This window comes from Theropithecus gelada, chromosome 15, assembly GCF_003255815.1.
Source record: "Theropithecus gelada isolate Dixy chromosome 15, Tgel_1.0, whole genome shotgun sequence".
NCBI classification, from domain to species: Eukaryota; Metazoa; Chordata; class Mammalia; order Primates; family Cercopithecidae; genus Theropithecus; species Theropithecus gelada.
In genome coordinates, this window is record NC_037683.1 from 68,453,907 (window position 1) to 68,479,456 (window position 25,550).

Here is a 25,550-nt window from a genome sequence, read left to right on the forward strand (position 1 = left end):
GAGACCCTTTAACTAGCCTTTTTGTCATAGGCGTCAGAGCTCAGACTGAACTTTTTCTTTTTTTTTTAATTTTACTTTAAGTTCTAGGATACATATGCAGAATGTGCAGGTTTGTTACATAGGTATACACATGCCATGGTGTTTTGCTGCACCTATCAACCCATCATCTAGGTTTTGAGACCCGCATGCATTAGGTATTTATCCTAATGCTCTCCCTCCCCTTGCCCCCACCCCGCTACAGGCCCTGGTGTATAATGTCCCCCTCCCTGTGTCCGTTTGTTCTAATTGTTCAACTCCCACTTATGAGTGAGAACATATGGTGTTCTCACTCATAAGTTCCTGTGTTAGTTTGCTGAGAGTGATGGCTTCTAGCTTCATCCATGTCCCTGCAAAGGACATGAACTAATTCTTTTTTATGGCTATATAGTATTCCATGGTGTATATGTGCTACATTTTCTTTATCCAAAGGCTGAACTTTTAGCTACCCTTTGTGCTCATGCTTTCTTGGTGGCATTCCTAGTAATCTGTCAAGGGCAAAAGTGTACAATAAATGAAAAAGGACTAAGTTATTTATGGGCTGTGGTCAGATAAAGGTAATAAGACATAGATCTGACTTCAAATTGTTTGCTATGTAGTGATACAGCATAAATGAAATCATAAGGGAAGTAGTATAACAGTACTGACTAATGGACATTATTGGATGGGACATTCTCAGAGGAAGTGATGTCTAAATTGGGTTTTCAGGAGTGAGAAGGATTTCATCCAGTATTAGATTTCAAAGTCAGATGATATCGCCTCTGAAACTGACTTCTGCACATTATCATTAAAAGTTGAAAAAGCTCTTTTTAATGAAACTTTTTTTTAGTCCTTTTATCCCTCAGTTTCCTTAACTATAAAATGAAAGGGATAAAATAGATCATCTTTGGCGTACCTTCTGATTTTAGTATTATATTTTTTGGATTCTGTGTGAAAACGAGCAGCTTTCTAACATTCTTCATTATTTAATTTAACAGTAGGAAATTGGAAGTTCATTCTTTTGTTTTAAGCTTTGATCATTTTTAAAGACCATTGTCTCTGGATACAGCATAAAACCAGGAATGTGGTTCTAGGTTTTTTGTTTAGATTCAAACCCTTTTCTAGCTGTGCAACTCTGGTCATGGTAACTTTTCTGAACCTCGTTTTTCTACTTGGGAAACAAGGAGAAAAATTGTACCTATTTATGAGAAGCAAATGAGACCTATGTAATGGGTGCTTGCAGCTGACTGCTTCTGTTCAGTTTGTTAGTTCATGAAATCAAAAGACACCAGTACTCTTTCAAAGGAAAAGCCCCAAAGCTTTGCAGTTTTTTACCATATGGTTTTTGAAGCTTTGTGAGAAAGATGACCACTTTTAGGTAAACATAAAACATAAAATGTGTGCATGAGTAGAAATAAAAAGAAAGAATATAAAAATTGTGATTTTTTTTTTTTTTTTCTTTTCAGGTGGCCCATGTGAGCAAGTTTAGTGAGAACAGTGGATTGGGGATAAGCCTGGAAGCAACAGTGGGACATCATTTTATCCGATCTGTTCTGCCAGAGGGTCCTGTTGGACACAGTGGGAAGCTTTTCAGTGGAGACGAGCTATTGGAAGTAAGGAGCTATGCTGTTCCTTCTCCTCCTTAAACGAGACATGGAAAAGGTTGCAGGAGGCTTAATGTGGTGAATAAATTCTCATTTTAAATTTCCCCTCCAAAGGGGACTTGAGAAAAATCTACAGATGAAAACAACCCAAAGCAGAAATTTTGTATCTGTGTGTACATTTAGCTTTAGACCTAATTCCACGCCATTTTTTATTTAGGTTCAGAAAACTATAAAAACAGTCTGAAAATTTTTTAACATTTATTTAATTTTTAGAATAAATAATACATTCACATGTTTAAAATCACAGAGAATACAAAGATAAAGGATGGAAAAAGAGTATCCTTCCTGTCCCCATTCATCCAGTTCTCATCACCCTTCATTAGGTAACTACTAACATATTTGCTTCTTTGTAATCTGCCAGTATTTTTAATGCATAAATAAGAAAGTTTGAATATATTATTTTCTCTCACTTTTCAAAACACACTAGCATACAATATATGTCATTGTCCAATTTTTTTTTTACTTTATAATTACATAAAATGTCAAAGTTTTATAATATTCTTCTCCTTGTCCCTTTCATTCTTTGGAAGTATTTTTATTGTCTTTTTTTTTCCAGACCACTACACTGGCAGATCAAACATGAATGAAAGCTAGTGGTTTTTCTTTGAGTGCTTTAGAAGCTCTAATGCCAACAATACTCTAAACTTGCACATAAATTTAGATGGTATTTCCACAGGTCTCACTATAGTTCTGAGCACAGTAAACTATGGTAATGACTATAGTAAAATTTATATTTAATAAAAAAGGTGTTCAAAAGAATGTTCATATTATGAAGTGTTGTTTCTTGGACAGTATATCTTTTTTCACAGGTAAATGGCATAACTTTACTTGGGGAAAATCACCAAGACGTGGTGAATATCTTAAAAGAATTGCCTATAGAAGTGACAATGGTGTGCTGTCGTCGAACTGTGCCACCCACCACCCAATCAGAATTGGATAGCCTGGACTTATGTGATATTGAGCTAACAGAAAAGGTATCAGATTTGCGTACATGAGGTTAACCTACATATATAATGGAAAGGCTAAATGACTTAAAAAATTTTAAGCATTTTTTAATTAGGTATTTGATTTACTCACATAGCCCATGGCTTGGAGTATAGAATTTAAAGTCAGACAAATCTGGGTTTGAATCAGACTTGACACTAGCTGTGGGAAATTGGGTAAATCACTTCATCTTTCTGAACCTCAGTTTTCTCCTTGGTAAAATGTCAGTCATGATGCCTGTCTCAAAAAGTTGCCCTGAAGGTTAAATAAGATTATGTAATCATGTTAGATATTAATGCACACTACATACTTGTTTAATTTACTTGCAGTATTTCTATGAAGTAGATGCTCATATTCATCTCCATTTGCAGAAGAGAAAACTGAAGTATATAAATAGTGTGTACATAGTACATACGTTTTAAAAAATATTTTTGAATAACCTATCCAACTCTGCCTGGCGCACAGTTACCACTTAGGGAATGGCTAAAATATGGATGGACACAGCATTTCTGTGTGGATAGGTCTTACTTGTTTACATACTGTCCTTTTAAAATACCGTAAATTTGAGTCCATAATGCTACATGTCAGATAATTCTCTGTGACATTCAGGAAGTCACATTTTCCTGTTTGTTTATTATTTTTCATTCATTGATATGATGTCAAGAAATGGAGCTAATCAGTTTTTCTGAGGATACACAATACATACCTAAAGTTAGGATTTGGACTTTGCATAATTTGTGGTCTAATCAAATCTCCTTTAAGGTATATTGAGAGATGATGTTAGGATTTGATTTATATTATATTGAATGGATCAGTACAATGGAATAATTTTGAAAAATTTGAAGAATAAAATGCATAGTTTAATATTCATATGGGTGATTAGAATAGGGTAGAACAAGAAACGTAATTATAGCACTCAAAGTCTAGCACCCTATATATATCCATCCATGTTTTTATGTGTATAATGGGGTTATTACAATAAAGCAGATAGGCGTCATTTGCATTTGTGGTCCTAGGCTGTGCAGTAATTGATTAGAAGCAAAGATACTGTACAAACTAGAATTTCATCCTCATAAGACACATCTTTAAGTTATGTTCATATAGATGAACAAAGTTGGAATTAACCTATATTCTTTAATTTATTTTTACTGCAAGAAGCTAACATTTTGAATCCCTATTTCTGTCAGATGCTTTATAAATGTTACTTCATTTAGTCCTCAGAAAATTCTATGAGATGGGTAACTCTGGGGCCCAGGTTATGAACATTGCTCAATGTAACTCAGATTTTAAATATTCAAGCTGCTTCAAGCTGGGGCAAATCTGGTTTCAAATCTTATGTTTTGCCACTGTGTATGTTAATTTGTTAATGAAATAACCATATGCACAAGTCACAGCATTTTAGAACTCTTATTTGCATAGAGTATAGAACTTTTGTATATATCCATTTTCTCTTGTTTTTAATTATCTTAAGAATTCCTTTTATTTAATATCAAAATGGGTTTACATTTTTTTCTGACTGTAGAGATTATTGAAACACTGACGAAAGAAGTGACAGTCACCCACAGTCGTGCTGTCGAGATGTAACATTGCATATTTTCGTAAACCATTGAATCATGTATTTTTAATGTTTGTTAAAACTTAGGTATTTCTTCCTTTTTAACAGCTTTCAATAATTACTACCTTAATTCCTAAAGGTTTCATGAAAAGCTGTTGCTACTCTTGTTTGAGGATGTTTTGTTCTGGACAGGCGCTGGGAATACCCCTTTTCTTGTAGTGCTGGTATGTGTGTCAGCAAATGTAATGCCTCTGAAATAAGAGCTGTCTGATGTTATCCAGCCTCATGTAGATCTAGGTGAGTTCATCGGGTCGTCAGAGACAGAGGATCCAGTGCTGGCGATGACTGATGCGGGTCAGAGTACAGAGGAGGTTCAAGCACCTTTGGCCATGTGGGAGGCTGGCATTCAGCACATAGAGCTGGAGAAAGGGAGCAAAGGACTTGGTTTTAGCATTTTAGATTATCAGGTAAATATATACTGCTTTTAACAATTTTTTTTTAAAGATGCTGTATACTAAAGGCATATTGTTGCTATCAAAGAAAAAGCAGATGATGATAGTTTACAGCCATCAAAGACAATTTCTTTTTTCCAGTCAGTCTTTCACAATAGTGATTTATATGATTCATTGATTATCATAAAGGATTTCTTTTAATATTGAGTTCATTGAGCTATTTTTATTTCACCTCTTGAGAATTGGAATACACATTTTAGGAATATCATAGTGGGGTTTTTTTTTTTTGTTATTTGAGGAGTGTTTATATTATTTTTACTTCCATGCACTTATTTGGTGACTCATATTTTAATGATAAGTCATAAAGAAGTAGATATTTCTTTTGTCTATAACATGAATGCTAATGTATAATCTGATATTCCAATTAATATTTCTGCTGTTCCAATCATTTGACAAAATTTATGAATATACTTAAGTTGGTCAAGTTGGCCTTGTATCCCTGTCTGCATTGCATTCTTGGCTAAGCAAGGAGATGGTTAGCCTGTCTGATGGAGTGCAGCTGTTGCTCCTTACACTGGATCAGAAAGCCACCGTAGATGACTCCAGGAAGCTGTGTTCATAGGGCCTGACTCTAGAGCCTTGTTAAAACATTAAGGTTGCTGTGTGTCTGAAAATACTTCAGTACCACATACTTTATGGCCTCTCTCTCTCTGTTCTTTCATTTCAAAACAATGTGTCCTACCTTCAGTGCACTTATATTCTAGTAGTGAGTTGGTGTTCCATATGGTAACACCCTGTTTAACAAGGGCTTTTGTTAATAATTAGTATACCCAACATCTGGCCTTCAATAATAGTTACAAAATTTGATAACTTATCAAAGTTAAAATTATAATTTTAAAGTTATCTGTACAATTTAAGAGGTCTACTCAGGAACATTAGGAAGTGAGGGTGCCATTGTTTAAGGTGACTTCTTCCTAAACCCTCTAAAATGGAGATAATCTTTGTCTAAATAATTAGAAATTTTGTATGAAATTTTTTTGGCATGAAAATTTTTAAACACACTTGAAACAATTACTCATTCCTTACAATTTAGAGTGGACGACCTGTAGAAGAATTTTCGTTGTAAAATGAGCTGACTCCTCTTTCCTTATTGCCTTCTGTCAGGATCCAATTGATCCAGCAAGCACTGTGATTATAATTCGTTCTTTGGTGCCTGGTGGCATTGCTGAAAAGGATGGACGACTTCTTCCTGGTGACCGACTCATGTTTGTAAATGATGTTAACTTGGAAAATAGCAGTCTTGAGGAAGCTGTAGAAGCACTGAAGGGAGCACCATCGGGAACTGTGAGAATAGGAGTTGCTAAGCCTTTACCCGTAAGAATTCCGATTTTATTGCTTCCTTTTATAAGCAAAATGGTTCATAGGTCTACTTTTAGCTTTAGGTGTTCTCATGACTGAATCATGACTTTTAGTACTTTTCATCAACGTGATTACTAGCTCCATGGGTATAAAGATTTAATTTTGAGTAATATTTTAGAAAAGAAAGAAAGAAAATAGCCAGGAAGTTTATAAATAAACTTCTAACTTATTGGTCTTTGGTTCACTTTTGACATTGACTGATTGACTGATTGATTGATGGAGTCTTGCTCTGTTGCCCAGGCTGGAGTGCAGTGGCGAAATCTCGGTTCACAGCAATCTTCACCTCCTAGGTTCAAGCGACTCTCCTGCCACAGCCTCCTGAGTTGCTGGGACACAACAACCATGGCTGACTAATTTTTGTATTTTTAGTGGAGACAGAGTTTCACCAAGTTGGCCAGGCTGGTCTCAAACTCCTGACCTCCAGTGATCCCCCCCTGTCCCCCCACTCAGCCTCCTGAAGTGCTAGGAATACAGGCGTGAGCCACCGTGCCCAGCCTTGACATTTTATATTTGATAATAAGGTCATGATGAATGCAAAATCAAATATGTTAAAATGAATATGGCTTACAATATCTATACCAATGTAGTGGGGTATTAGAAAAATTAATAGCATTAACAACAAAATCTTTAATCACAGTGGAATAAAGTAGAATCTCTGTCAGAGTGACTTCAAGTTGCTAAATTCAGTTGACTTCAACACATTTGCTGTCTAATTACTGCAGAGCAGGAAATTAAACTTTCCAAAATGGGTTCATCAGTTTGTGGCTCTCCTGGCAGGGAATAGCTCCCAAATCATAAATTACTGTAATAATAGAAACAACTTTATGAATCTGTGCTACATAAAGCAGTATATTGTATTAGATGCACTTATTGTATTGCAGTTAAATATTAGAGATGTTCTCAATATTTGTGGGTTGTTTTCCAGTACGTGAATATAGTTTGAAGTGAAAAAGCAGATACACATTTTCTTAAGAAAATGCAAGCACATAAATATAGTTTCATAAGTAGCAATATGAGTTTGTTGATTTTTGTGAAAGAATTTGTTAAAACAGTAAGCTTTGTCAATGTATTTTAAGTGTCAGTTAAAGTTTTATGCACCACTTTTTAGTTCACAAATGATTTCAGTAGCCTATTAAAATGTATTTATGAAAAAAGAAAGAGAAGGAGGGCAAGATGATTGAAGAATATGGTAATCCAATCTGAAATCGAACGAGGCTTGTAAAAATCATGACAAAAGAGCACTATGGACGGGAATGTAAGAATAAAGATAGGCTATCAGGGACTCTACCTATTTATTGAGATTGGATTATAAATTTGGTTCTGGTCTTTCTGTTGGACATAGAGAAATGGCAAATATGACTCAATATACCTTTTATTTTTACTGTCCTTAAGGTGAAACCATACCAGTTATTCAGAAGCAGTCTTTTTTTTTCTGTATAGTTCCAAAATAAATTTCTTTTATGACAGTATTTGATATTTTAAATTCAGTACGCATTGCAAAATATGATAGAGGCTTAATATATGTTAAGCTCACATATATGGGCAGAGAAGAAAAATGGTTTTTTCCCCTATAATGCTTCTTCTGTATGTTTTACTGATACCAGGTGATGTAGGCAGGCTGATTATCTAAATATTTTAGCCCATTTCATCTGAGAGTGGAATAAATGTGGTAGCTTTTCTGTCAGTGTGACCAAGTTTGGAATAGAATCTCTAAACTGCAAGTTAAGCAGACTGTGGACATGTGGAGATTTGGTTTTTGTTTTGTTTTGTTTTATAAGCCATGCTAAATTGAGTTCACTGTAGAGTTCACTAACATTCCTTTTTAAGTAAATTGAATTCTTTAAAATAATATTCTTGTAGGGGGATGACTGAAGTTGATATTTCTTTTTAATATTTGTTTTTCTGCAACTTCTTTTATTTCTTAATACCTAAAAGTTGCTTCATTTCTATATTAGGAAGTCATTGTTTGGCCAGAATATTTTGCAGATAAAAAGAACCAGAAGATTATTAGAATATTAAAATTCATTCATTTAAAAAATAATCTTACAAGAAGAATGAAAAATTAGTAGAAAGGGATTCTCATCCAACAGGTGATTTTTATATTAGAGTAAATAATCCTCATTGTGTCTTATCAAATGAATGTTAAATATGAATATCAGATTTTATACTTACATTCTATGTTGAAGTCATATCATTTGAAAACTTTCCAATTTCTTTCTCTTCCCCCCCTCACTTTTCCTGCCTTTACCCTTCTTTTCCATTTTCTTTCTTCTTTGCTGTTCTCTCTCTTTTCCTTGAATACCATTTTCCCCACAGCTTTCACCAGAAGAAGGTTATGTTTCTGCTAAGGAGGATTCCTTTCTCTACCCACCACACTCCTGTGAGGAAGAAGGGCTCGCTGACAAACCCCTCTTTAGGGCTGACTTGGCTCTGGTTAGTGGCTATGACTTACCAAGCTTTCTTTCAGAAACCTGATGTGTCTTACTTTGCCTTTCAAAATATTCTGAAGAAATCTACTATATTCTTTGTTCATTATTATATTTTGGAAAGATAAACATGTTTTCTCCAACTTAGTTCTCACAGTTGAAAATGGGAAGAAAAACCACAGTAAATATGAAAAACATTTGTGAGGAAAATTTAATTAACATTGCATTGTAGCAGTGTGTAGAGTCAGTCTTTGTGCCATACCTAAAGTTGGTGGAGCTTTTGTTTGCTCCAATTTCACGCTTAGATATCTCTAGGCATTCTTTAACTGTGTTCAATATTCAGTCACAAAGCACTGTTTTGGCCCTATTTAATGAGGTAATAGGTATCTTTTTTCCATTAGATATTTATAGTCTGAAAATCATATGAATTGGTTCAGTTATTAAGAACACCACAGTTTTAAGGAAAGGTAAACATCATGTTTCCTATAAATACATATATGTAAATATACTGATTTGCCAGAAAAATTATAAATTAAAATTTCATTTCTTTTTGATGTTTAAAATAGTATCCATTGGAATAAAAGTATTTGGAGCCACTCTGCCCTTAAGAAACTTTTTTTTCTGGTAGAGGGTACAATGCTATATCAATAACTAAAGGATAAAGCTAAATACCAAGCATAAATATACATATGACATTTACTCAATATAAATACAACAAATTGTACATCCTGTTCACATTACCCCTACTATTAGAGCTAGGTTCCTTACTCAACGTTTTTTTTGTGGGGCAGACATTGTGCACTGTTGCTAAAAAGGAATATACTTGTTTTTTAAATACTTGTTTTAGTTTCATTAGACTGGAGAAAGGTTTAAAACCTGTTAAATTCTTCATTATGTGTTTATAACTGCACACATCTTGCTTTAAAACAGAGTGAATTATTTCTTTGACTATATATACATTTTGCTGATTCTAATTTTGGGGGAGACAATTCCTTTCGTTAATATTTTTAAATTGCAAGCTCTTGAAATAGCTATTTGAGAAGTTTTTGTATGTGTTATAATAAATGCAACAATTTCACACTGGAATACTTAACATACCAGGTAACGTATGGCCCTGCTCTCCGGGAGTATTATGTTAGCACTTCAAAACTAGAGAGCTTAGTATATACAACAAATTACGTAAGGTACTGTGGTGTTAAATAATACCCAGCCATAGCAAATACTTTTTGAAATGTCGCAGGATACAAATACTATATATGATTGTTTCTAAAGTACCGAGGAAGTAATGTTCTCTGGAGTTTACATGGCTTCCTTGAACCTCCTTAAATGGATACCAATCAAAAGGCAGATTAGTTCCACTTTTATGTGAGCTTGGCATCTTATAATGGTAGTATGCATCCTGGGTCTTCTCCCTAGCCAGCTAAGTAATCTTGGACTGGTCACTCAACTTCTTTGACTCTTAGTGTTTTATCTCTATGGTAAATAAATGAATTGATTGTTAATGTCTCTCCTAAGATCCTAAGATACCAGCAGTATACATACAAATTATATTGAGGTATTCTCTCATTAATGTTACTTAAATATGTATTGTAATCTATGACACAAGGCTTAGTTAATACCATCTATCTAGATTGTTGTATGTTATGTATATTTGTAAGGGTCAACCTCCACATAGTGACTCATTAGTGAATTTGAACATGTATTTAAATTATTAGGCCTATGAAATATATTTGAAGAGAAAATCATTTCAAAATGGCCCACAGGTATTTTGAATAGTTTTTTTGTAAGAACGTGACCTGATACAATGCTACAATTCTTCTAACTTCTCCTGGCTAAACAATATGTTGAAATTACAAAAAAAAAAAAAAAAATAGAACATATGGAATTTTGCCAAGATAGACAGAAAATGCTGGTAATATCAGAGAAAGGTAGTATATATGTCAGTTCTGCCTATTCTGAGGTATCACTTTGAGTGAATTGCAAAAAGAACTTCAAGCTCATCTTGATTTAAATATTAATCTTGACTCTGTGACAGAAGACAGCAATAGGATTATTAGAGCATATGTAGTGAAATTCTCTATCTCACTCTTTATGCATTTTCTAACAAGTTTATAACTTAAAGCTTCACCATAACCAGATCATAATTAGGCCCCTTGTTTGTTAGTATAATTTTAGCATGAAATCACAGATTTTCTTTTTGGTTTCTGCAACTTGAATGGTTTTAAAATCTAGTTCAAGATAATTTAAACAAAATATATAGTTTTAGTGTGGCTTACAAATATATAATTGCCTAGCTGCCTCGTTGAATAACAGTTTATTTTAGTTGACTAGGAAAGATTATGACGTAATTTTATTATAAAATTATAACAGTTGGGCGTGGGAACTGGAAGAAAGTAAATATTTTACTTAAGTATGGAACTGTTTAAACTTAGACTTGATCCAGGCCCTTTGTTAATTGTTGCCTTTAGCCCTTTTACTGATGAAATAAAATAACTTTGTATGCCAGCACTTTCTACTGCAGGTGGGCTATTTATCCTTTTTCTGCTGCATTAGCAGTCTCTGATGAGGGTGAAGAGGGCATATAGAAAATATAATAGATAAAAGAATGATACCAGTTTGCCGTTTAGTCTCAAGTGGAGTTTGTCATATATGTAATAGAACAGAATTCCCAGCTAACATTATTCTTTTATTTCTAGGTGGACACAAATGATGCTGACTTAGTAGATGAATCCACATTCGAGTCTCAATACTCTCCTGATAATGACAGCATCTACTCTACTCAAACCTCTATTTTATCTCTTCATGGCAGTTCTTGTGGTGATGGCCTGAACTATGGTTCTTCCCTTCCATCGTCTTCTCCTAAGGTACAAAGGAAATACCCATTTTTCTTTTATAGGAAAGTCTTGTGTATAATTTTCCAGAGGTCAGTCCTTATGGGGAGTTGTGGGAATAACATATTGGAGACATTATGTTTCTCCAGTTGTGGACTCATTATTGGATTAAAGTACAATTTCATTTAGCCAGTGTTGGTCGGGTAGCTTTCAGATTACTAGAAACTATTTAAATTTAGTGTCTGAGAATGATAGACACAGAGACTCAAAACAGGGTTTGCATGTCAGAAAGAAAAATTTAACATCATATATTTCTCAAGTTGTGTTTTTAGCAGTGTCTACTTTGGAAAAATTACAAGAATAACTTTATTTTCTTAATGGTTTTAAAACTGACTTCTATGCAGAGTTGAATAGTAAAATATTTCTTGCATTAGTTTAACATTTACTAGCTAAGTTAAACTTAATGCTATCATATGTTTTTATACAAAATGATGCCAAAGAATACTGTACATAAAAAAACACAGTGAATGGTAAATTATGTTTATGTCACTGGATATGAATGGAGAGTTTAGTCACTATTTGACATATCTGTGCCGTTCATATTTTAGAAATAGATTATTGGCATAAATGCCCCAACTATATTAATTTTATTGTTGACATACTCTATGATGTTGAATAAGTAATGCTTTAAAATGTTTCCAGTATTTTGGGTATGAAATGGTATCTTGCCATTTTCATGTGGATTTCCTGATTACTAATGAGAATGAATATTTTTTCATAATATTGGCCATTTGTTTTTCACTTTTAATCAAAGATCTCTTCATATCTTACAGCCATTTTGTATTGGGTTGCTCATTTTTCTTTTGATTTTTTGCAGTTTTTTTTTTGGAAATTGATATGCAAAGCAATTCAACATATATTTTTTATGAATATCTGTGTACATATGTATAGTAAAATCTAAACATGTGTTGGCAGGATACTTCTCAACTTCAAAAAAGAAGTTATCCTTGGAGAAAAAAGGAAGTATGGGAATTTAGCTATGTGTCTAATACATTATAGCATATTATGAAGAAAGAGAGATTGATGAAAATATGGCAGAATGTTTATATATGTTAAATCATGGCAAACAGTTCATATATGAATATATTTTCTTTATTTTTCTATGTCGGAAATATACCATAAACATACATTTAAAATTAAGTTGAAAAGACTGGACAATGTTTTTTAATATATGAAATATGTATTTTCTGCATAAATTGAATTCAGTGGGAAGGGTGTTTATGAATAAGTTGGAAAGTAGAATTTCCATAGGTCTAGCACTGTTTACCTCTTTTCCTGATTAACAGGTTTTTTAGCCAGAACATTTTCAAAGCATTTTCTTTTATGTTCAAGGTGCACCTGTTATCCTTGCAAATGATGCTGGGCAATCTCCTTGAATTGGTTTGCAAGGTATAATCTTGAGTGGAGCAGATGCTCCTCTCTCACCACACCTGAGACTGTCTGTCTGGCTGTGTCCTGTCTGGAATGTGTTCTGGAATGTGTTCAGTCTTTACTGGCCTCAGGGCTGGAAGCTGAGTTCATCTCCTGATGGAATCTCCTAATCCACAGCATAGCACACGTCTTCTTGCCAGTGGACAGATTGCATTGTTTAACTTAGTAATTGTTACTTAAAGGGATTACACAATCTGCATACTGAGAAGCATATATTTTACAGGGCAAATGCTGGCTGTATGCAGCACAACATATTGGCTTACTGAAGTCTGTTTGCCTCCTTTTTTATTTATTTATTTTTTTTTCCCCAAGCAGTTTACTCTTTTGTTGAAGCAAATTTTGGCAAGCTGGTTTATCAACTGAAATACTTAAACTACAAAACAACAAAGAAGACATTAATGAGGGTGCTTTAAAACACATTGTGAAACTCCTGTGTGCTCTTAGTTTTCTTAGAATGTGGGACTGTTCCTACATCATGGTAAAATCTCTGCAACATTTTATATTTTTGGTGACAACTTTCTAATACCTAGACTTTTACTAAAAATGTTCATGTAAATAAAATAAGTATATAATGTGTCCTTCCTGTTTCTTTGCAATAAATTTATATTAAAAAGACCCAATGGTGATTTGTTATGGAATTTACAATTGACTATTTTTCTTAAAAGTGAGCTTACTTAAAGGCTTTTTAATTATAAAGTAATACCATATAGTATATGATTTTTAAGAAAAACAAAGATGCCTCTATCCTGATTTGAAAGGATAAAATAGAGTGTGAGGATCTCAGCGGTTCCTTAGATTTTTGACTTTGCTAAATATGTGATAATCTTGGAGCCTTAAATGGCAACTGGAAATGAACAAATAATTTTACCTGTCTCTTCCCCTTGATGAATGGTCTTTTGGCCTTCGTCAGGTGTACTACCAGAAGTGAGCAGTGCTAATCACCTACAGCACAAACTCTTCATAGAGGGAGGCCTTGCTCTTCAGGGCAGCCTAAACACTAAAGGGCTGCAGCCATATATTGGGGCTCTTCCTCACAAAATTATCTAATTTAGGGGTCCATTTTGCTTTACTTTTTTTAAAAGAGTATGTGTTTGTTTAATTTGATTAGTTACCATGTAAAGATTTATGGGAAATAGCTGTTACTCAAGAACCTGAAAAATATACCTGCCTCTATGGCATTTGGCTTAATAGAGGCAGGTCATTGAAGTATGGATTTTAAAAGCAACATGGCTCTAGCCATGTCTTTCTTATTATTTTAAGTTTTATTTCTTTGGTTAATCATTTTACTCCTTTTCCCTTGTTACCTCCAAAGATATGACAAAATGCAGAAATAATTGTTTTATAAATTTGCAGACTTTTGTTTAAAATCTTAACATGGTTTTTAGAACATACTTTTTTTTTTCTGTTTTGCTTTAAAAATACAACGGATACAGATTTAATATCTATTGAAGTTTCCCCTTCTACTCCTTATTCACACCTTTACACCCTACCCTCCGGTGTACACCCGTACTCTCACTCTGTCCAGTGACAATATTGTTACCAACATGGTGTCCATCCTTCATTCTTGAATGTCGGTTCTGCCAGGAAATACTTTTTATTCTAAGGCAGATTGAACTTGATGTTTATCAAGATAGGAACCCTTTTGCACCTTGTACGTCAGCTCAACTAACAGATTTAATGATTTTTTTTAGTAGTCTGAACATTCTTACAAATTCTTAGTGTCATTGTCTGGCATAAAATATTATTGCCTTCACATCCATGTTTAGAATGTTGATACTATTTCTTTTTTTTTTTTTTTTTTTAAATTTATTTATTATTATTATACTGTAAGTTGTAGGGTACATGTGCATAACGTGCAGGTTTGTTACATATGTATACTTGTGCCTTGTTGGTGTGCTGCACCCATCAACTCGTCATTTACATCAGGTATAACTCCCAATGCAATCCCTCCCCCCGCCCCCCTCCCCATGATAGGCCCCGGTGTGTGATGTTCCCCTTCCCGAGTCCAAGTGATCTCATTGTTCAGTTCCCACCTATGAGTGAGAACATGCGGTGTTTGGTTTTCTGTTCTTGTGATAGTTTGCTAAGAATGATGGATTCCAGCTGCATCCATGTCCCTACAAAGGACACAAACTCATCCTTTTTTATGGCTGCATAGTATTCCATGGTGTATATATGCCACATTTTCTTAATCCAATCTGTCACTGATGGACATTTGGGTTGATTCCAAGTCTTTGCTATTGTGAATAGTGCTGCAATAAACATACGTGTGCATGTGTCTTTATAGCAGCATAATTTATAATCCTTTGGGTATGTTCTTTTTGCAGATGGGGTTAGAATAAAAAACTAAATCACTCTAATTAAAATGATGAGAGTGACTGTGAGAGTCTTACTGACAAAATTGCAGACTCTCAAAGGTTTAAAGGATGTTGCCTTTTTCCTTAGTAGGATCAGTGTCAAAACAATAAAGGAAGTGTACTTTATCTCAGAAAGAGTTGGAGAAGGTCAGTTGGAGCAGCTGTGGTTGCAATATATTTTTTAAAAGTATAATAAGAATTCTCTGGTAGACTACTTATTGAAGAAAAGCAGGTTATGGCTATTGAATGCTCGTGTATTTAGTTAGTTTTTGTAAATATATTATCTGGGTAAATAATATGCGCAAGTCTAACTTTAATTTATGCATTGCACTTAAGAAATAGAACTTTAAAAAAGTACATTTGACATTTTAATTTAACCTTTTTCTAATTTTGTAGTGAGGACAAGAATATATCAAGCAAAGTCACATATTAATATAGACTTTTGAAATACTTCACTTTAGATATCAAGTTGCACTGGGAAATTGTGGTTATTTTTGTACCTCTTATGAGGGAAGAACTGTTTTTCTTTTAGATCCATAAGACTTTTAAAAATAAAACTGAGTTGGTTGTTGAGCAACCAGAAACGTTTCTGAAGTGGGTGTATGTTGTCTACTGTGTTGATTAGCTCTTTCTTTTCTACATGTCTGTGTTAACTCCTTCATGAATTATTCATGGGACTGTTATACCATTTACAGTACACCCCAGCTAACAAGGGCGACTTGACCTCTTTTTCTAATGAAAAGCAATTTTGATTGCTATCTTTGAGGCATGGGGGAGATGATTTACTAATTATTATAATTAATTTAGTAATATAGAAGCTAACCAATTCTGTAGTAAGTACATTATTGTTTTTCCTAAGAATAAAATTATCGAAGTTGGGTGAGGGAGCCAATAGGTTATTGTTTAGATCCTGGGAGTGTGGAGGATGATACCTTCCTATCATTTGTTTCTGAGGATACTACAGATGTTGATTGCTTGTATAATATTTCCACTTGCCTCAATTCTTTGTGCTAGGAATATCTGATAATTCTAGAGAGATAATAAGTTGCATTCAAGGAGAGGAGTGTCATAAATTGTGTTGGAGCAATTAATTACCCATTTAAAAAAAAATGACAGACCCATATCTCACACCATTCCCTGAAATAAATCTAGATGGTTAAAACGTAAAACAAAGCATTTATAAAAGAAGAAAAATACTAGAAAGCATTTCATTTACTTTGTGTGAAAGGACTTATTAAGTAATATATAAAACCCAGAAGCATAAAAAAATGACAAATTTGGTTGCAGAGATAATTTAACTTCTGCATGACAAAATAGTACCTATACAAACTAAAAGACAAGTGACAGACTGGAAGAATATTTGCAGTGTATATCACAAAGACTTTATACTCAGACCATGCCAATGACGAGAAGAATGTTCTTCACCATACATACCTGTAAATGCCTATTAAGATAGTTTTCTCTTGGAAGCTCCTGTGAATCCAGATCAATTAATAACATAGTTTTTATGCTCTTGATCTCTTCATAAATAGGAACTTCGAAGTGATTAGAACTAAATTGCATTTTAAGTGAAATTTGAAATTATGAGGTATTTGCTTCTGTATATAATTTAAACTCTGAGAAAAATTGTAGAAAGAATTTGAAGAGATTGTTAACAGAAGAAATACAAATGGCTTATCTTTGATAATTGTCAGGAACACACATAATAAAACACTAATGAATATATTTCTTACAAATCAGATTGCCAAACTAATCTAGGGCTGGCAAGATTCATTAGCAGGTATTCCCATATTGTCCTTTTGTGAGAGAAAACTGGAAGACAAGTTAGCAGTACATACCAACTTTTTTTTTTTTTTTTTTTTTTTTTTTTTGAGATGTAGACTAGCTCTGTCACCCAGGCTGGAGTGCAGTGGTGCAATCTGGGCTCACTGCAAGCTCCGCCTCCTGGATTCACGCCATACTCCTGCCTCAGCCTCCTGAGTAGCTGGTAGTACAGACACCAGCCACCACACCTGGCTAATTTTTTTGTATTTTTAGTGGCTCACACCTGTAATCCCAATGCTTTGGGAGGCCGAGGCAGGCAGATCACGAGTGAGGAGATAGAGACCATCACGGTGGAACCCCGTCTCTACTAAAAACACGTACCGACATTTTAAGTGTGCATATCATTTGACCAGCCATTGCAATTCTAGTGATTCATAGTGAATATATCTTCACACATATGGACAAAGATGTAGAGTATAAATAACAGCAGTAGCTAAAAATTATTGCACATTTTCTGTTAAGTCAGGCCTGTTTCTAGTACTTTGTGGAGATTAATACTCTCTGTCCTCCCAACAGTCCTGTATTAGTTTCTGTTGATTTCCCCAATTAGTAGATGAGAGAGTCAAGGCATAGTGTTTAAGTAACTTGTCAAAGCTCTAGCATTTAATTAGTGTTGAGCCAGGAATTGAACTCAGGCATCCTGGCTTCAGAGTCTACACACCACTGTCTTTCATACTTAGGAATAACTTACAGCCATAAGAAGATTGAAGTTGACTTGCTTTTAAATTGACATGGAAATTTCTCACATCAAGATGAAAAGATACTGCAGAAAAAAAACAATGCTATTTATTGTATGGCTGTGTTTAGTTTTAAAAATATATGTATATCTGCTTGTATGTGTGAGTGTGTGCATGTGTACTTATATGTATATATTATGCAAATGCATTAAAAATTTGATGGATAAACACCTAACTGATGCCAGCCATTTTTATTGGGGAAGGGAATGGAAGTAGAAGCCATAGCAAAGACTCTTCGTATTGTATTCTATATGCATACACAATATATGTCTGTATCTTGAATCCTTTATGCAATAGTATGTTCATATGCTACTTTTATACATTAAAATTATCAATGAAAGAATTGAAGGGAAAACTGATATGTTTATTCAACAGCAGTTTGTGAAGCAACTGCTTTCCCAGAGCCCATAAGTGATACAATATATCTGTTGTAAGTAGAGACACACATTTATATAGAACTATAAAATTAAATTTAGAGCTTCAGAGGATTGTAGAAATTATGTAATATAAAGCCAAGAGAGGTTCTGTGATATACAAATTGTTAATAACAGACCCTGGATTTAGAGCCTACATTTTATGACAACCCATTTTACTGTTCCTTCTGTTATATCTTACAGGGTATTTATGCAAATTTTTCCTATGATAATTTGAATTGTAAGGCTGTCTATTCTTCTCCATAAATACTTATAAATGCCTATCAAAATAATTTTCTCTGGGAGGCTCTTATGAGTCCAAATCAATTAATGTCATACTTTTTATGTTCTTGATCTCATAATAAATAGGAACTTCAGACTGATGGGAAACAAACTACACTTTAAGTGAGATTTGGGAGTATGCTACTTGCTCTTCTATGTAACTTAAACTGAATAATTTTATTTGTAAATATAACGTAGTATTATATCTAAATGATCTTATGTTTAGTATCTTGTACAAGTATAACGCAGTAGAACATAAGATGTATGACTTGCAGGAAATATATTTAAAAGCATTTATGAAAATAAAGATATGCAGAAAACCTGCTAAGTGAAGAATTGTGTTTGTTAATGCTTTTTGAGTAATAAGTGTTATGTTTTACATTTTACTAAATAGTTGTTCATTAAGAAGTGATGTAATTCTGTTCACATTTTTCATTTTCTTTTGTTTTGTTTTTTAACTACCAGGATGTTATTGAAAATTCTTGTGATCCACTACTTGATCTGCATATGTCTTTGGAGGAACTATATACCCAGAATCTCCTGCAAAGACAGGATGAGAATACACCTTTGGTAGACATAAGTATGGGGTCTGCTTCTGGCTTTACTATAAATGACTACACACCTGCAAATGCTATTGAACAGCAATATGAATGTGAAAACACAATAGTGTGGACTGAATCTCATTTACCAAGTGAAGTTATATCAAGTGCAGAACTTCCTTCTGTGCTACCCGATTCAGCTGGAAAGGTAATATTTTAAAGATATGGTTTGTGTTTTATGATGAGGTAGGGGATGTTGAAGGGTTATTCTGGCCATTCTCTTCATTTGGAATGAGTGCTTCTTGGCACTAAGATTTTCAGAAAGCAACCTATGAACTTGTTTTGGTTGCAGGTTCTTGCAGAATAAAGCACAATCAATTAGAGAACGTGCGTGATGTTGAAATCACACTCCAAAGTCTAGTTTCCCTTTCCATGTGACTTGTGGCTTGTTTTTTCTTTCTTACAGGGCTCTGAGTACCTGCTTGAACAGAGCTCCCTGGCCTCTAATGCTGAGTGTGTCATGCTTCAAAATGTATCTAAAGAATCTTTTGAAAGGACTATTAATATAGCAAAAGGCAATTCTAGCCTAGGTAAGTTTCTCATTTTCCTCATATACCTATTTCTTAACCCCCTGGACAAGGGGAAATATTGAACATGGTAAATTTCAATATTTTTTTGCTGTAGATAAGAGAACAGATGGTAGAAATTTTCCTGTAGTTTTTATGGTTTTTCTTTCTATGTCCTCATTATTTTTTCTGAAATGGTTTACAAGTTTGTTTACTTCGTATGAGCAGAAATCCCTCATTCTCTTAATTATTTCAGAGTATTCACAAGCCTCATTTACATTCGGTAAAAGATATATGAATTGTTTGTGTATGAAACAGCAAATCAGAAAAGGAATTCTTAGAAAATGAAAACTCAGCAATTTGGAATTCTAAATTCTTTGGAAAAGTAAATTATTAGTTTCTTTGAATGAACCAGTGATGTATAAGTCAGTTTGCATTTAATTTCTTTCACTCGCTGAAAGAAAGACTAAAAAGACAACCAGGTGTGCCACCACCAAAATGTAAATGTGAGTTATTCAGTAGGACTTCCCAGGTGGCAGGATTTTTGTGTCCTATTTTAACCACAAAACCCTCTGAATTGGGCAAAGAAGACTTTCTGTAGAAATATCCTAATTACAATAGCTAAAACTGTTGAGGCAGAGCATATTTGTTCTCTCATTGAGTTATACAGTCATGTGACTCAGCCCTGTCTTTTTTGATAAATAGGGTGGTAGATGAGTTGCTTTGAGTGTCCAAATGCAGCCCAAGACTCTATGGTTAATTCAGTATCAGAGATCCTTTTCTTTCTATGAAGTAACCAACCACTACCCATTACATTGACATCTTATGGCAGGGTCTTGTTTCCTTGTTTTGAGATTTGGCAGTGGAATCCAGCAGTGCTTACTTGGTGAGTGGGATTTCAGCCTTGGTCGCCAAGATTTTGTTCCATTTGATGGTGGCGAGGTACTACCAACAGCAGCTAAACAGAGAATTGTAGCAGATAATATTTATGTTGTTGTAATATTTCTTATATACATTATGTTTAATAGGATGATACAAAGCTTGAACTGCAGAACTTTCCATAACTCATTGATTATGAGACAGATATCTAAGCCATGCTAGAATTATTTTATCAGCTAATTTAGTGTTTCTGATGCCATATTACTCAAAATATTAGTTCTGTAGGATGTTAATAGGAGTTATAAATGACTTCCAAGTTTAAAAGTTTGGAATGACATAAATTTAAGAAGACAGGTTTCTTTTTACATCTCAATATCTTTTATACTCCATGTGCATTGTGAATCACTAAGAGATTATCAGATGTAGCATTTTTCACGTTTAATTGGCCATAGAACCCATTTTTCTTGAATAATTGATAAGGCAGAGATTTTACAAAGCCTATTTGAGAACTATAATTCTAGTGTATTTACTGAAGTAGCAAACATTTATTTTAATTCTCTATCCACTATGCATAGACACCATAATATTACTGTTCTTAATGCAGGTTTAAGAGAGTAAGCTAATTGACATTTAAAATCCTAAAGGCGTTAGAATATTGTACGTGCTATGATAGATACTTATAGAGAACATTGAAGGCTTTAAAGAGGGAATAACTAATCCCTGCTCTCCAAGTGTGGAGAACTTTTAGAATGGTTTCAGAAAAGAGGAGATTTTTACCACATAGTTGAGGAATTTGAAAAAGTTGAAAGCTACTTAGAAGTAAGGCAGAGAGATGTTAAATATTACTGAAACTGGTTCGATATGGATGAAGTGTGGTATGATGACCAGCAAAGTCAGAGTTGGAACTAAAGGAATGATAAGTGGGAGACAGCTGCTGGATGGGTTTGTGTGCAGGACACAGAACTTCTGCTGCAGCCATGTACTGCCTTATGCTTCATGTAGGCAGCGGGAGCTAAGGGTATGAAAGTGACATGATCAGATTTGTGTTTTAAGAAGAACATTGAGCTTAGGTTGGTGAAGCAGTTAGGAGGCTCTTGTAAGAGCCATGGTTTGGGTACATCAGATTTTGCAATCTTGACTATTTGGATTGCTTACCAATTTTATTTTTTTTGAGAGAGAGTTTCACTTTGTTGCCCAGGATGAAGTACAGTGGCATGATCTTGGCTAACTGCAACTTCCATCTCCTGAGTTCAAGCAATTCTTGTCCCTCTCAGCCTCCTGAGTAGCTGGGATTACAGGCCTCTGCTACCATGCCTGGCTGATTTTTTGTATTTTAGTAGAGATAGGGTTTCACCATGTTGCCCAGGCTGGTCTTGAACTCCTGAGCTCAGGCAGCCCACCCATCCCGGCTTCCCAAAGTGCTAGGATTACAGGCGTGAGCCACCCCACCCGGCCTGCTTACCAGTTTTTAATTAATTGTGAGAATGTTGAATTTTGTCAAAGCATTTCTTCATCTGTTGGGGAATTATATGGATTTTCTTATTTATTCTGCTAATATGTCAAGATATATTGCTTTTTTAAATTATGGTAAAATATACATAGCATAAAATTGACCATTTTCATCATTTTTAAGAGTGCATTTCTGTGGCATTAAGTGCATTCACGTCATTGTGCAGCCATCATCACCATCCATCTCCAGAACGTTTTTGGGTTCCCCAATTGAAACTCTGTATCCATTAAACAATTGTTCCCCGTTGCTCTCTTTACCAGTCCCCTGTCAACTACCATTCATTTTTCTGTTTCTATGAATTTGACGAAATGCTTCATGTAGGTGGAATCATACAGTATTTGTCCATATGTGATTGGGTATAATGTCTTCTAGGTTCATCCATGTTGTAACATGTGTCAGAATTTCCTTTTTAAGGCTAAATAATATTCCATTGTATGTATACACTATACTTTGTTTATTCATTCATCTATCGATGGGCACTTGAGTTGCTTCCATCTTAGTTTTTAAGTTTTGATATAAAAATATACTAGGTTAATTAAGTTATTGGAAGAAAACAGTGAAAGGCAGAACTGTCTTTCCTTTCTGTCACATCTAGAAATCCATTTAAACCTCCCTCAACAGCCTGACTTTAAAATTAAAGTGTAAAAGAGCCCTCTCATTTGTTTAGTGAAAGTAAAACAATTGGCTGGGCATGGTGGTTCACGCCTGTAATCCCAGCACTTTGGGAAGTTAAGGCAAGTGGATCACCTGAGGTCAGGAGTTCGAGACCAGCCTGCCCAACATGGCAAAACCCCGTCTCTACAGAAAATACAAAAAATTAGCTGGGCGTGATGGTGGGCATCTGTAATCCCAGCTACTCGGGAGGCTGAGGCAGGAGAATCACTTGAACCCGGGAGGCTGAGGTTGCAGTGAGCCGAGATCATGCCACTACACTCCAGCCTAGGTGATAAGAGTGAAACTTTGTCTCAAAAAAAAAAAAAGTAAGACATTTAAATGTGAAATCACAGCACCATTAGTTTACCATTCACACTGTAATACAAAACTGTAAATCACAATTAGTTTAACTTTTCTGCTTCATTTCCATTATTGATATGCCCAATATGTTTATAGGGCTTTCTCCCTAGCTTTTTGATTTCCTGGGACCCAGTGAGGTTCCTCTGGCATTTTGGAGTTAAAATTTACTGCATGCCAAGGCAAGAACATTACTCTGTTATCTCATTTGACAGGAGATGCTCAATGTTCAGATTTCTATAGCACTTCAAATAACTAAATGTAAAGGAATCTTGAAAAATCTGTGTAAATATTAAAATAAAGCATTCAATAAAGCTTTAGTGTAGGAAGGTGTTGGCTGTATAACTTGAAGTAACAAGAAGTGTGATAAATAGTATTTTAGGCAGTCTAAATAGAGGCTGGGTTTGTGCTGGTAGAAAAGTATGTTATGAAGGGGTCTATCAGTGAGCTCATTTTCTTAGATTCATAGTCTCCCCTTAATCAGCTATAAGCAGTTGTTTGCAGTTTTAGCTTTGTGGATAATTTGTTTCTTTGTCTTGTGATAACCAGAAGAAGCTTTAATAAATGGCAGGTTTCTGTAAATCTGTCATAATCCATTGTTTTGATTTCATGAATCATTTGGGTTTTTGAATTTTGTTAAAATTAGAATGAAAATGTTGTATACAGAAATACAGATACATTAATAAATGTACACATGCATATAGTGACCTTCAAAAAATTCTAATCTTGGTGCTTTTTCATAAGTCTGTGGTCCCTTGGTTAATGATGTGGTGTTTGGACTTGAAGGTAAAAAACAAGGTTCTTCAGGGGAAAAGAAAGGAAGTCTTATCTTCCCTTCACTGATTAGATACAGAAACATAGACAGACTCAGCAATTTCTCTGAAATTACTCAACCTTTAAAGAGGTAGAGTCAGAACTCAAACCTGTCTGTCTCTGATTTTCACATATACCATACAATACATTCAATACTTGAGTTACCCAAGGGCACATTATGATTGTTGTAATAACAAGCTTCATTTTGAAGCTGAATTAATATTTACATTTAGTCTTTAGGGAGCAATGTAACCTTGGTTTGGGAGAGAGATGCATTTTAAACATATTTTATGAGTTTTGTTTTGTTTTTAGTTTTGTGACTAAATTTTGTTGTACACTTTGTGTCAGGTATTTTGAAAGTTACTATACATATGTGTTTCTCACTTAATTCTTTAAACAACCATAAGAGCAAATGTCATCCCTTTTTAGAGATAAGTAAACTGAGGCTCTGTGTGAGGTTAAGTCAGTTGCCCAAGCTTGTGCTGATTGGAAGTGGTGGAATAATTCAGATTCGTAACCGGGTCTCTATTTCCAAAGCACACGATTTGGGATTTGGGATATTCTTTCATACTTCTTCCACGAATAAAATGGAAAGATCTTACAAGTTACAACCAAAATCTAGTTATTGGAGATTACATCCAAGTTATTGAACCTTGAAAATTGTCGTTTGGTGAAAGGAAAGTATAAACTCAGCTAACTGATGTTGACCTCCTGGTTTACATGGTTGATGTGACCTGACAGCATAATAGCTGAGAGTCATGAGTTAAATATGCTATTAAAAGTGAATTCAGAGATCATGTCGGCCATAGCTCATGACAGGTTTCATGTCTGTGTCTTGCCTTATTGTAGTCTGCATGATGCTAATGAGAAAAAGACAATGAGTTAGATTCCCAGTGTGATCCACTGAGTTAAATTTTACTTTGTGCTGACACATTTTTATTTTACCAAAGTACAGTTGTATTGTGGATATTGCTGGGAAGGCTGGCTTTAACAGTACAAAATAGAGTACCTTTTGAAAAATTTCAGATCCAGCCTTTTTTCTCTCCTAAATGATATCTTATTGTTTTATGGTAAGCAGAGGTGTATTCTTAACAATACACTGAAAAATCGTTAGTATGAGTCTTAACACAATGTTTTAAGTACATTTAAAAATGTTTTATTTCTATCAGAAAAAAGTAAGTAGGAGCCTGGATTGCCCATATCCACATATGAGATGTTAGGCTAGAAACATAATCAGAATCATTTTTTTAAATGTTTGAAATATCATATCTGATTTGGTATGAGTAGAATTAATATTTGGAAAGACATCATTTTTTTAAATATATGAAAACCTAAAAAGGAATTTGTGACATCTGTCAAAGAAAAGTTTTTATAAATATCCTGGTAGCTTTATATCTCTCCATAGCTTGTTTAATTATATAATTTTGTTTTGGAAGAAACTTTCAACACTTCATTTTAAGTGAACTTACATTATTTTTGCAAAGTTTCAAATATAATTTTTAAGATTTTATATTTTTCAACGAATAGAGTGAGGATAGAGTGAGGAGTGAACATTAATTCAGATAGAGTCTGTTGAGAAGGACTTTTTGAGGAACTGATATTGAAGAGTGAGAGGAAGTTAGCTATGCAAGAGCTGCCGAAAGAAGGTGTCAGGCAAAGACTTCAAAATGGACAGAGATGAGATGTATTTGTTGCTAGAACTCAGGGAACCAAGAAGGACATAACACAGTGCAAGGATTCACACTGCAAAGGCCAGTGTACCCCTGGCCTATAGACTGTGCT

General features: G+C 34.4%; 1 protein-coding gene across 4 annotated transcripts in view; it reads left to right on the forward strand.

The window, feature by feature from the left end:
• MPDZ (multiple PDZ domain crumbs cell polarity complex component) overlaps window positions 1-25,550 on the forward strand; it is a 175,541-nt gene that overhangs the window by 84,571 nt on the left and 65,420 nt on the right. For all 4 annotated transcript variants that reach the window (XM_025359744.1, XM_025359745.1, XM_025359746.1 and 1 more), the window contains exons 14-21: window positions 1,482-1,628; window positions 2,489-2,653; window positions 4,500-4,685; window positions 5,835-6,044; window positions 8,406-8,522; window positions 11,212-11,379; window positions 18,916-19,197; window positions 19,456-19,579. In XM_025359744.1, coding sequence (XP_025215529.1) covers window positions 1,482-1,628; window positions 2,489-2,653; window positions 4,500-4,685; window positions 5,835-6,044; window positions 8,406-8,522; window positions 11,212-11,379; window positions 18,916-19,197; window positions 19,456-19,579 — 1,399 coding nt within the window. The remainder of the gene's footprint in view (window positions 1-1,481; window positions 1,629-2,488; window positions 2,654-4,499; window positions 4,686-5,834; window positions 6,045-8,405; window positions 8,523-11,211; window positions 11,380-18,915; window positions 19,198-19,455; window positions 19,580-25,550) is intronic.